Here is a 14,313-nt window from a genome sequence, read left to right as displayed (position 1 = left end):
TGCGGCGAGTCTCCCTGCTCTGCCACGGTGCCGGCTTGTAATGCTGAGTGCCGGAAATCTTTTTCTATAATATAAAATCTACCCTTTTTTAGATGTGATTAATTGTTGAAGCACTAAGCTATCTGCTTACACGAATGTAGGTTTCTTAATCACAGATGACTTTGTTTCTCTTTTTTTTTATTAATTTTATTATGACGGGCTCTTACGTACTCTATAGGGCAGCTAAGATTAAGTTATAATGGAAAATGCACTTTGACTGTGTAAAAGGCACATGGATATACTTTAAAAGGCATGTGGATTGGTATAGACATGATTAATTGTTGAAGCACTAAGCTATTTGCTTACATGAACGTTGGTTTCTTTATCACAGATGACTTTTTCTTTTTTTGTAGTAATCTTAATATGATGGGCTTATATATACACTTTATAAGGCTGCTAACATTAAGCTATAACGGAAAATGCACTTGGATAGTGTAAAACGCACATGGATATACTTCAAAATGCATTTGGATTGATATAGATCTGATCAATTGTTAAAGCACTGAGCTATTTGCTTATACGAACGTAGGATTTTTAATCACAGACGACTTTGTTTCTCTTTCTTTTTATTAATTTTATTATGATGGGCTTTTATGTACCTTATAGGGCAGCTAATATTAAGTTATAACGGAAAATGCACTTTGACTTTGACTGTGTAAAAGGCACATGGATATACTTTAAAATGTATTTGGATTGGTAGATTCTTGATCAGGGCCGGACTGGGACTGAAAAGCAGCCCTGGAAAAATTTGGAGACCAGCCCCATATAGTATATCTCACGGTCGCGCTCTTTAACCACACGCACCCCTTATACATACCCGACTCACACTATTCGCCATTCTTTTTATCTCATTATTTGTATTAAAATGCCAGAAAGCAAAAGTGTTAAAAGGCCCTAATAAATGAAATACATTACACATAATGGGATCAAAACATTTACTACTGCGAACATTTTTAGATGAAAAAGTTCAGTGGAACAAAACAGTGATCACATTATTCTTCACGATATTCTGGTAAGAAACTTTTGTTTCTTTATTAATTCATGTAGACTATTTTTTTTCATATTTCATATAAGCTATGATTGAGACATGTTTTTTTTTTCCTTTTATTTGCCAACCTACCCCCGAGTTATGCACATCTGCCCCCAGGCTTGCCACTCTGCCCCCCTGATATGCCTTCTAAACCCCTATATGCCACTCTGCCTCCAGAAATGCCTTATACCCCCTATATGCCACTCTGTCCCATGATATGCCTTTTAACCCCCTGTATGCCACTCTGCCATATAGGGGTCAAAAGGCATATCATGGGACAGAGCGGCATATAGGGGGTATAAGGCATTCCTGGAGGCATAAATGGGGTTAAAAGGCATATCATGGGGCACTCTGCCTCCAGAAAAGCCTTATGCCCTCCTATATGCCACTCTGCCTCCCTGATATGCTTTATACCCTCCTATATACCACTCTGCCCCGTGATATGCCTTTTAACCCCCCTTTTGCCACTATACCTCCAGATATGCCTTTTGACCTCCTCTATGTCACTCTGCATCCAGAAATGCCTTATACCCCTATATGCCACTCTGTCTCATGATATGCCTTCTAACCTCCTATATGCCACTCTGCCATATAGGGGGTTAAAAGGCATATCATGGGACAGAGTGGCATATAGGGGGGTATAAGGCATTTCTGGAGGCAGAGTGGCATAAAGGGGGTTAAAAGGCATATCATGGGGCTCTCTGCCTCCAGAAAAGCCTTATGCCCCCCTATATGCCACTCTGTCCCATGATATGCCTTTTAACCCCCATATGCCACTCTGCCTCCCTGATATGCCTCAACCCTCCTATATGCCCCTCTGCCCCGTGATATGCCTTTAACCCCCTTTTTGCCACTATACCTCCAGATATGCCTTTTGACCTCCTATATGTCACTCTGCATCCAGAAATGCCTTATACCCCTATATGCCACTCTGTCCCATGATATGCCTTTTAACCCCCTATATGGCAGAGTGGCATATAGGGGGTTAGAAGGCATATCATGGGACAGAGTGGCATATATGGGTATAAGGCATTTCTGGAGGCAGAGTGGCATAAAGGGGGTTAAAAGGCATATCATGGGGCACTCTGCCTCCAAAAAAGCCTTATGTTCCCCTATATGCCACTCTGTCCCATCATATGCCTTTTAATCCCCTATATCTCACTCTGCATCCAGAAATGCCTTATACCCATATATGCCACTCTGGCATATAGGGGGTTAAAAGGCATGTCATGGGACAGAGTGGCATATAGGGGGGTAAAAGGCATTTCTGGAGGCAGAGTGGCATATAGGGGGACACACTTACATACACACACATGCCGATTTTTTTTGTTTTTAACACATTCAAAAAAATATTATACATTTTGTATAAAAAAATACATTACTTTACTCACCTTCTACTTCTCTTGACTTCCGTCCTCTGATAGCCGCACACTGTTCTCTTCTCTCTCCTGACAGGATGTCACTGACCTGACATCCGGTGCTGCAGCAGTCTGAGTGTGAGGGGCGGAGCTTCCACTCCTCACGCTGCTCCCATCACTATGCAGCCATCAGACTGCTGGGATTGTAATCTAAACGGCCGGCGCGTGCTGATGCCCCCGGCCGGAGCTACTTTAACACTTTTTTTTTTATTTATATGGTAAGCTGGATCGGCTCGCCATATAAAGTAAAAAAAAAAGTATTAAAGCAGAGGCGGCCGGCGGCATCAGCACGCATCGGCCGTTCAGATTACATTCCCAGCAATCTGATGGCTGCATAGTGATGGGAGCAGCGTGAGGGGTGAAAGGTCAGTGCGAGGGGGCGGAGCTTTCACCCCTCACGCTGCTCCCATCAGTAAGCGGCCATCGCACACGGCTGCTGGGTGCCGATGCGGCCGGCCGGCGATACTGTAATACATTTTTAAAATTTAATATGGCAAGCCGGACCAGCTTGCCATATTAAATTAAGAAAAAAGTATTATAGTAGCGCCGGCCGGCCGCATCAGCACCCAGCGGCCGCTCAGGTCCCAGCCCGCCCCTGGTCCCAGCCCACGGACCTGCCGGCCCACCGGGAAATTTCCCGGTATCCCGGTGGGCCAGTCCGGCCCTGTTCTTGATGTACCTTGAAACACAAAGAAAATCACACATATGAATGTCTACAGTGCATGAAAATAGTGGTAATATGTAAAATAGAACATAATATATACATGCTTAGGTATAGGAATTAAATTTATTTACGCTTTCTATGGAATAATATTAAGCCACAGGTAGAGCCGAATCTTATTATTTTTGAAGCCTTTAACATATAAAATCCACCTTATGTAATTTAGATATGATTAATGAAACATCAAGCGGTTTGTTCACACGCATGGGAATTTTTTTTTTTTTCTTCTCTTTGCGCTGATAACAGGAATTTATTTAATTTAAATAAGAATAGTGTCCCTAGACTCCTAATGCCATCGTGTTGATGGCAATAATTATTCGCAGTAAAAGTAGGGGGAGATATTGCGAATACAAGTGGGGGCATCAGGGGATGTCTCACTTATTGTGTTGTCTTGATTTAAGTGTTAAATGTTTATTGTGTGGATTCATATTAATGTTTTGTAATATACTGACAGTGTTGGACTCATTCGGGGTTACTTAAGACCTTAGCTTGTATAGATATGATAAGATTTGCTACAATAAATACTCAAGGCCTTCATTCTGTTCACAAAAAAGCTATAGTCTTGCAGAGACTTTGGAAAGAAAAGATAAACTTCTGTTTTCTCCAGGAAACCCATTGGCGGCTCCTGGATAAAACTGATATTTCTAATCAAAGATTTCCCTTTTGTATAAAGGCATCATTGAAAGCAAATAAAAAAAGAGGTGTGGCCATTTTATTAGATTAGACTTGAAACTCAAACATGTAGAAATGGATCCGGAGGGAAGATTTATAATAGCAATAGCAGAAATCAATAATCTGCTTTTTACTCTACTTAATGTATATGCCCCAAATCGTTCTCCAGTTAGGTATCTGATTAAGCTATTAGATAAAGTTCTAAAAGTAAAACAAGGGTTTTTTTATGGATGGGGGATTTTAATTGTGTTTTAGATCCCCACCTTGATAAAATGTCTCTGAAGGGCCCCATTAAAGATCAAAGCCTTTTCTCACAAGCTTTAAGATTACAATCTATATTAAAAAAATATGCTCTATATGATATCTGGCGAATTTTTCACCCGACTTTTTTTTTACATACTTTTCTAAATCCCATTGTGCATACTCCCGTATTGATTTAATATTGGGGGATAGCAATTTAGCTTTTAAAGCAAAAAAATATAAAAATCCATGAAATAACATGGTCAGACCACAATATGGTATCAATGGATTTAGATGAAACTAATTTATTAAACTAAACTAAACCCTAATTTATTGAAAAAAGAGATTGATATTGAATACAGCTCTGCCACTGTATGGAACAGCATAGAGTGATGGGAGTTATGATGTACTTTAGAGCATAATTATATAATGAAAAAGACTTTGGAAATGGTACAGCATAACACCCATCACTCTCACACATTTACCAATCCACACTTACCATTCCACAGATTCCACACATACCAATCCACACTTACCAATCCACAGATTCCACACATACCAATCCACATTTACCAATCCACACTTACCAATCCACAGATTCCATGCATACCAATCCACACATACCAATCCACAGATTCCACACATACCAATCCACACATACCAATCCACTCTCACTGTCACTCTCACTGAATGATTTCCTACCTTTCCTCTTTTCTTCTTACAGCAGTCAGCTCCTTTTCTTCGTCTTTGATCCTCTTCTTCTGTCTTCTTCTGGTTCAGAGGACACGAACGGCGGTGGGCGCGGCTTCAGTGTTGTGCGCCGGGATTTGACAACAAAACCAGACGCACAGCAGCAGTTGCCGCACGGATCGCGAGAGAGTGGTATCGGAGGTCTTTAACAGACCTCCGGCTCCCTTGAGTGATTTTAAGCCAGTTCAAGGGAACCGGCTTAAAATCACTCAAGGGAGCCGGCGGTCTCCTTGCGAGCCGGCAGGTTGGCACCCCCCTGATGAGCGGCACCCGGTGTGGAACGCCTGCCGCCCCCGCCCCCCCGCTACTGATTATTGGTAACTAGAATTTCAGAGGACATCACTTTTAACAACACAGAATCATTATTATTGAAGGTGTGCTCTATTACACACACGGAAGTCAAGCTCTGGTGAGCTAAGCAGGACTACCCAAATATCTCTAGCTGAGCTCAAGAGTGGTGTAATTGTCATTTTGCACACTTGTGTTTTATAAGACTGTGAGATCAGCATCATCCACTGTGAATCCAGAAAGATAAAATTCTGCATGGAGCAGGCATGATACAAACAAGCAAGGTCAGTTGTATGGATTATGTTAACTAGTCATTAATTATAATTATATATATATATATATATATATATACATATATATATATGTATATATGTATATATATATATAATTATATAGTAATAATAATAGGTGGGACATAACTAGTTCTCCTTTAAAAGCCAAGGAGCCTGACTGTGGTTCTCAGAGCTTTTGACACGTCTCACTTGAGTCTCAGCCACTCTCCAACCCAAACAGTCACCATGGTTCTATTTACACCTGAAGAGCGTGCCGCCATCGCATTCTTGTGGCAGAAGGTTGACATGAGCAAGGATGGCAGCGACCTCCTCAACAGGTAATTAACAGCAATAGTTTGCTATAATATTGTACAAATTGTACCAATAGAAGACGTATATCTGTTATACTCCTAAATTAAACCTGTGGCACTATTCTACATTATCCATATTCCATACCCTTTAACTGATTTTATATGTACATGATACGGGTAGGCTTATCCCAATGCTTTTCTTTAGCACTGAGTAACTGTTTGTTTAGTACCAAAAGGTGTTTAATGTTGTTCATAATGAGTTTTAAATTAAATAAATTATTTGGCCACATCATGTCTATATTTATAATGGGTAATTCTTCTGGATGTACTAATTATGGTGCAATTAGCAGGAGCGTTTCAATGGTTGCAATGATGATTGTTTCATAGTTAAAACTATGCTTGCACAGAAACTATATTCTTATATACTTGGCAACAGATTAAAATTGATTCTTAATACGATTATTAATCGGGATCAGGTTGGCTTTATCCACGGAAGATCTTCTTGTAATCACATTAGAAGAATAATCAACATTTTAGATCAAGCAAAAAAGAAGTCTATTCCAACTATTATTATGTCAGTCGATGCAGAGAAAGCTTTCGACCGAGTAAGCTGGGATTTTATGAGGAGTACCGTATTTGCTCGATTATAAGACGACCCTGATTATAAGACGACCCCCCAAAATCTGAATATTAACTTAGGAAAAAAAGAAAAAGCCTGAATATAAGACGACCCCAAAGGAAAAAAGTTTTACCAGTAAATGTTAATTCATGTATACTATTTTTTTTAATAAAAGCTATGATTGAGAAAAATATTTTTTTTGTTTTTTATTTCTTGTATTTTCCAACCTGTCCTCCAGTTACGCACATCTGCCCCCAGGCTTGCCACCCCAATATGGCACTGTGGCCCATGATATGCCTTTTAACCCTCTATATGCCACTGTGCCCCATGGTATGCCTTTTGACCCCCTATGTGCCACTCTGCCTCCAGAAATGCCTTATACCCCTATATCCCATTCTGGCCTTTAGGGGGTTAAAATGCATATTATGGGGCAGAGTGGCATATAGGGAGGTATAAGGCATTTCAGGAGGCAGAGTGGCATTAAGGGAGTTAAAAGGCATTGTATAGAGCACTCTGCCTCCAGAAATGCCTTATACCCCTATATGCCACTCTGGCATTTAGGGGGTTAAAAGGCATATTATGGGGCAGAGTGGCATATAGGGAGGTATAAGGCATTTCAGGAGGCAGAGTGCTCTATTAAATGCCCCCTTAACGCCACTCCAGAAATGCCCTATGCCCCCATTTAACACACACCCTATACCCCCATTTAACTAACACACACACACACACACACTCTCGCTCTCCCCCCCTTCCCCCTCTCTCACCCCTCTCTCCCCTCTCAGCCCTCTCTTACCGGTGCTTCCAGCCGGGGCAGCGGGTTGACGTCGCCTTCCGCTGCAGCCGCAAGGAGGTGGAGTTGGCAGCGGGGGTTTGTATGCGTCCGTCGCGTATACTTTCCCCGGCTGTCAGAGGTCAGAGATCAGAGTTCCCCCGCACCGGTGCGAGGAACTCTGGTCTCTGACAGTCGGGGAAGGTCTACGCGACGGACGCAGACAACCCCCGCTGCTAGCCACACCTCCTTCCGGCTGCAGCGGACGTTGTCTGCTCGTATCGCGTAGACGTCAACCCGCTGCCCCGGCAATACAGCAGGAAGCACCGGTAAGTGTGTGTATGATGGGGGGGGGGACAGGAGGATCCAGGTCCCCTGCAGCGGTGCGGGGGATCTGGATCTTAGTCTCCTAATCAGACCTCTATTTGAGGTCTGATTAGAGGACGACCCCGATTAGAAGACGAGGGGTATTTTTCAGAGCATTTGCTCTGAAAAAAACCTCGTCTTATAATCGAGCAAATACGGTACTTTAATAAAGTTTGGAGTTACGGGGTGGATACATGTGGCAATTATGGCCCTCTATACAAATCCATCAGCCAGAACAGTGGGACCTAATATATGTGCTAAATGTTTTTTTTTTTTAAACGGAACAAGACAGGGCTGCCCGTTATCCCCCTTGTTATTTATTATATCAGTCGAGCCACTATCTATTGCTATTAGAAGCAATGATAATATATGTGGTTTTCCTACAAGATCTAAAGATCAATCTGTATGCCAACGATATACTAATTTCTATTGCTAATACACAATTTTCTTTAATCTGGTTTCAAATTACAAGATGAACATAAATAAAACTTCAATTCTAGAAGTTAAGATGGTTGATTTCGTTTGGGTAAAATCAGATTTTGTATATTTAGGCATTTATATAACAAAAACAATGACAACAATTTTAGAAACCAACTTTATTTGTCTTTTGAAGCAAACTAACATTTGGTTAAAAGAATGGAGAAATAAGGAATTCTCTTGGTGGGGTACAATTAATATCTTAAACTCGTATATAGTGCCGAAGTGGTCATACCTGTTTTCAATGCTGCCGATAAATGTGCCTGAAGCATGGTTAAGTTTAGTTCAGAGGAGTTTTGAAGTCCACCGTATTGGCCCGAAAACCTAAATGCGGCGGTTTGGGCCTTCCCATTATTAAAAATATACTTCTGGCAAACATAATAGTACACATTTACAGATTACAATTAGAACATTCTATTAATGAAGGATGGTATGATATGGAATCAGAGGTTAGTGGTGGTAAGGATTTGGCGAGTATTATTTGGCATCCCATAACTTCAGAAAATACCATAAAGATAAGAAAACAAAATATGATATTTGTTCAAATACTCCACAACTGGTCTTAAAACATTTCCACAATTAATACAAGAATATAATTTGAATAGCTCTGATATTTTTAAATATTTGAGGATTAAAAATTTCTTATTAAAAGAGATAATAAAAGGCAATCAGGAGACACTGTCACACACTCAAAGATTTTTTTCAGGCAATTCTTTGGACAGAGTGTTATCTAAAAGTCGAGATTTAATTAATTCTGTCTCTGTTTCAGTAGCGAGAAAACTACCGATTATGGGTATTTGGGAAAGAGAATTAAATATTAGACTTGTGCATTCGTCTTCGGGTGAACATGAAAACGAACACGAAAAGTGCGTTTTCGTGTTCGTTCCGAAGACACGCCGAAGAGAAGACAGCGGCGGTAAAACGTAGGCGAAGACGAAGACACACACCACAAAGATCTTCGTGATAGTCTTCGTCTTTGTCTACCATTCTCCCCCCCCCCTTCTAACTTACCTTGTCTTCGCGGCATCGCGGCAGTTCACGGAAGTGGAAATCCACAGGTTCGACGTCACGGGTTACAGGGCAGTGCGAATGAGCCTATTGGTCGCCTACAGGGACCTCCTCTGGCATCAACCAATTGGTTGATGCCAGAGGAAGACCCTGCAGGTGACCAATAGGCTCACTCGCACGCCCTTTGTAAGTTGTAACCCCTGACAGCGAACCTATGGATTTCTGCTCCCGTTAACCCCTTCGATGCTGCGTTAGATAACGGGAGCGGAAATCCGTAGGTTAAAGGGCCGTGCAAGCGACCAATAGGCTCACTCGCACGGCCCCTTAACCCTTTAAAAAAAAAGTTAACCCCTAATAAAAGTTAAAAAGTTAACCCCAATGCTGCAACTTACCCGGCAGATCCCACCGGTCTCCCTGTTCTATCAGTTAAATGTCCGTACAAGCGACTTTATTGGTCGCTCGTACGGACATTTAACTGATAGAACAGGGAGGCCAGTGGGATCTGCAGGGCAGGGGCGTACCTAGAGTATTTGGCACCTGGGGCGGATCCTGTATGTGGCACCCCCCCCCCACACACACACTTTAAAACTGCATAGCTTCTACCGTTATATACCAGCACAGACACTGAAGGTGGTACAGCATTACTGTTATCATTATATACTGAGGCAGACATTGATGGTGGTACAGCATAACACTTATCACTATATACATATATATATATATATATATATATATATATATATGATTGTTAACAGCAATCACATTCCTATCATGCCCAGGCATACCCAGATTCCAGGATGTACTTGCAGACTTGGCATGATAGGAGTATGATTGCCCTATCTACCCCGTCTCACTCCCTTCTCCCTATCTACCCCCTATCCCCCGTCTCACTCCCTTCTCCCTATCTACCCCTCCTAACTATCTACCCTCTCCCTCTTTGAAGTTCACTTACCTTTCAAGAGTCCTGCGGTGGGGGTGCAAGGCCTCTGTCTCCCAGCTCTGCCACTGTATGGAACAGTATAGAGTGATGGGAGTTATGATGTACTTTAGAGCATAATTATATAATGAAAAATACATTGGAAATGGTACATCATAACACCCATCACTCACACATTTACCAATCCACACATATACCAATCCACACACACATACCAATCCACACACATATACCAATCCACACATTTACCAATCCACACATATACCAATCCACACATATACCCTAATCCACATACACATACCAATCCACACACATACCAATCCACACACATATACCAATCCACACACATATACCAATCCACACATACACCAATCCACACATACACCAATCCACACACATACCAATCCACACACATACACCAATCCACACACATACACCAATCCACACATATACCAATCCACAAATATACCAATCCACACACATATACTAATCCACACATACACCAATCCACACATATACTAATCCACACATACACCAATCCACACACATAGCAATCCACACATACACTAATCCACACATGCCAATCCACACATATACCAATCCACACACATACCAATCCACACACATACCAATCCACACACATACCAATCCACACACATACCAATCCACACACATATACCAATCCACACACATATACCAATCCACACACACATACCAATCCACACATGTATACCAATCCACACACATATACCAATCCACACACATACCAATCCACACACATATACCAATCCACACACATATGCCAATCCACACACATATACCAATCCACACACATACCAATCCACACACATATACCAATCCACACACATATACCAATCCACACACATACCAATCCACACACACACCAATCCACACACATATACCAATCCACACACACCAATCCACACACATACCAATCCACACACATATCAATCCACACACATATACCAATGCACACACATATACCAATCCACACACATATACCAATCCACACACATATACCAATCCACACACACCAATCCACACACACTGTCCCTCTCACTCTATGCTTTCCTACCTTTCCTCTTTTCTTCTTTCAGCTTCTTTGCCTCCTCTTCGCTACTCTTCTTCAGTTCTTCTGTCTTCTCTGTCTTCTTCCGGTTGAGAGGGCACTGACAGCTGTGGGCGCGGCTTCAGTGTTGTGCGCCGGGATCTGACAACAGACCCCGGCACACAGCAGCTGTTGCCGCGTGGATCGCAAAGGAGCGATATCGGAGGTCTTTAACAGACCTCCGGCTCCCTTGAGTGATTTTAAGATGGGTTCAAGGGAGAAAATCACTCAAGGGAGCCGGAGGTCTGTTAAAGACCTCCGATACCGCTCCCTTGCGAGTCTGCTCCTCCAGCGGCGGACATTACTGTCCGTCTCTGGAGGGGTGCCGGGTGCCGGCAAGTTGGCACCCCCCTGATGAGCGGCACCCGGTGCGGACCGCCCCCCGCGCCCCCCGCGCCCCCCGCTAGGTACGCTACTGCTGCAGGATAAGTTGCAGCATTGGGGTTTTAAAAGTCTGTACGAGCGACCAACCCCTTAACCGGAAAAAACAAAGACAAACCGAACACGAAGAATGTCCACGAATATTCGCCCAAAGAGAAGACAGGAACAGGCGAATATTCGCGGAATACGAAGATTTCCCCCCCCCCCGAAGACGAGCACGAAGACGAACACGAAGAGCCCCCTGGTGCCCAAGTCTATTAAATATAGAAATCAATCTTGCTAATTGGCAAAAATCTTTATTTGACTATCTATTCACTCTTTATCTTTGGCAGAAACTCAATTTAAAATCTTGAATAGGTGGTACTTGGTTCCAACGAGGATACAAAAGATGTACCCAAATTGTTCTGATATGTGTTGGCGTAGTAGACTGGAAAAGGGGAGTTTTCTCCATATATGGTGGAATTGTCAGGGAGTTAAAAAAATTTGGTCTAAGATATTTGATCTAGTTTATACTTTAAGAACAAAAATCATTAATAGATCTCCTGCATCCGCTTTATTACATTTAGGTTGGCCAAATTGTAATATGAAAGAAAAACAACTAATTATCCGTTGTTTCATTGCCGTAAAAATAACCATAGCTCGACTATGGAAACAAGATACTCCTATCTGTTGGAATGCGGTCTCCATGCAATTGAAATTCCAGATAAAAATGGAAAGACAATTATATAAATCTTATTTATACTCTATAAAGAAATTTGGGATTTTTGGTTAAAAAAACCGGAGAAAGCTATAATGTGTCTTATAGATAATACTTTTTTTTTTTCCGGTTATTGTCTTCTCCTTTTTTTTTTCTGAGCAATAACTAGGAACCCGGGTGGTGTTGGCCGCATCACACTCTTGATAGATAATATTGAGACTGGTATATTTAAGGATGTGAACACCTGTCCCTATAGCCCAAGCAGCAATTTAAATAATGTATTTGTGTTTTTGTTAGTATTACTCAGTTACTGATGAGTAATTTCTGTTTTTACTACTAATAATAATTTGGAGAGATCAATACAGACATATTTATCATAAGGTATATATGAATAATTGTATGTAAGGTACTGATGTAATAATATTTGTTTGTTTATGTGTTTCTTTTTGTGTTTATGTCATGTATTTCTTTTTTCCTGTTATAAATAAAGAAAAAGATTGATTGGAAAAAAAAATGTCTATTGTCTACTTCAAATGAAAAATATGACACAATAAGGCATATTAATTGAGTTATATGAGATTAAAAAAAAAATACCAGTACAATTATATTAAGTGGTTTATGCAATAATTTAAGCTTATTAACACCTAAGTTTATCTACATTTATTGACTAAAACTATATTTAAGAAATGATACAATTTATCATAGTATATACTAACGACTGAGTCTCGTATACAATTATTTTGTTGAAAAACTGTTTTTCTATCACTCCAGGCTGCTTATTGTCTACCCCTGGACCCAGAATTTTAACACCAATTTCGGAGACCTGTCCAATAAAACCGCTGTCTCTGAAAATGTTGAAGTGCAGGCCCATGGCGAGAAGGTTCTGGGTGCCATTGGCAATGCCATCCAACAAATGGATGATGTCGAGGGCTCTCTCCACCAACTCAGTGACACCCACGCCAACAAGATGCTTGTGGACCCCGACAACTTCAAGGTATGTAAATATTATTATTAATAATAGATAGATTACTGACATCATTGAGTGACTGTAACCATAACATTAAACAATATTTTGAAATATTATACTTATTTCCATAAAAGATTCAGTGGCAACGTTCCACGTGATCATGATTATGAGACAGAAGAGCTCCACAACTCAATTGCAATCTCTTCATGTTTTAAGTTCTTTTAATGCTTAGCATTGGATGCTAACATAATATTAACAATTCAATTGAAAAATTAAGATTATACCTTCATGGCCACACAATATACTAGTGCTTTGAGCTTTTGAATGGCATGTATGTGTATGTATGATTTGTGTTTTTTTCTTTCACAGCGTGTTGGAGAAATGCTGGAGACTACTATGGCTGCCAAACTGGGATCCGCTTTCACCCCTCAGGTCCAGGCCGCCTGGAGGAAATTCATTGTAGTTATAGTGGCCGGTCTGACCCAGGCATATTATTAAACTGACTGTATTGTACTCTATCTTAAAATGTGCTTTCAGTGTGTTCATTTTGAAACATTCTTAATAAAACGTAATTTAAACCAAAAGTGTTGTAAAGTGTTTCATGTTGTAAACCACTGGTCACTTTTTTAAGAATGTGAACATGCTGTCATATAATTGTCTTTAAATAACATTTAACCTCCTATAATGCAACAGTGTAATCCTGGCCTACATGGCAATTCCCACTTTCTTCCAAAATTTATATTTTCTTATTTATCAGGGCAAAACTGGAGCAACCTTTGGGTAAAGGTGTACATTTGGAAAGTCACACTGGATATTCCATTGATCCATGCTTTCTTGTTTTGGCTCTTTATATATAAAATGCAGCAAGCTCTTTTGCTAGTACCTTAACACACATATTTTATATTAAGTGTAAAGAACAATTCTGCTGCAATCAACAATGGGTCTGGGAACACATTTATTTTTCCATGGTTTTCAGTTCATGGCCAAAGATCTCCTGCAGCTACTAAACACTGAGTTCTGTTTCACTGCGTTCTTTTTCAATTCAAATAAAAACCGCACTACATTTACCTTATTCCATTTTTTTAAAAAAAAGTGAACAGAAATTACTTTTATATAATCATGGGAAGCAACCAAAATGACCATAAGAATATTTAGATAGAACACTAAATCAGGGGCGTACCTAGAGTATTTGGCACCTGAGGCGGTGGTACAGCGTAATCCC

General features: G+C 40.8%; 1 protein-coding gene across 1 annotated transcript; it reads left to right on the top strand.

Annotated features, from left to right (window-relative positions):
* Positions 1-5,655: 5,655 nt before the first annotated feature.
* LOC128496983 (hemoglobin subunit beta-2-like) lies at positions 5,656-13,644 on the top strand. The gene is made up of 3 exons (XM_053466823.1): positions 5,656-5,768; positions 12,896-13,118; positions 13,461-13,644. Exons 1-3 carry the CDS (start codon positions 5,677-5,679, stop codon positions 13,587-13,589), a joined length of 444 nt encoding a protein of 147 aa, XP_053322798.1. The 5' UTR covers positions 5,656-5,676; the 3' UTR covers positions 13,590-13,644.
* Positions 13,645-14,313: the final 669 nt, after the last annotated feature.

This window comes from Spea bombifrons, chromosome 5 (assembly GCF_027358695.1).
Source record: "Spea bombifrons isolate aSpeBom1 chromosome 5, aSpeBom1.2.pri, whole genome shotgun sequence".
NCBI lineage: Eukaryota > Metazoa > Chordata > Amphibia > Anura > Pelobatidae > Spea > Spea bombifrons.
The sequence above is the reverse complement of the archived record's forward strand: the minus strand, read 5'-3'. Positions and strand labels throughout refer to the sequence as shown.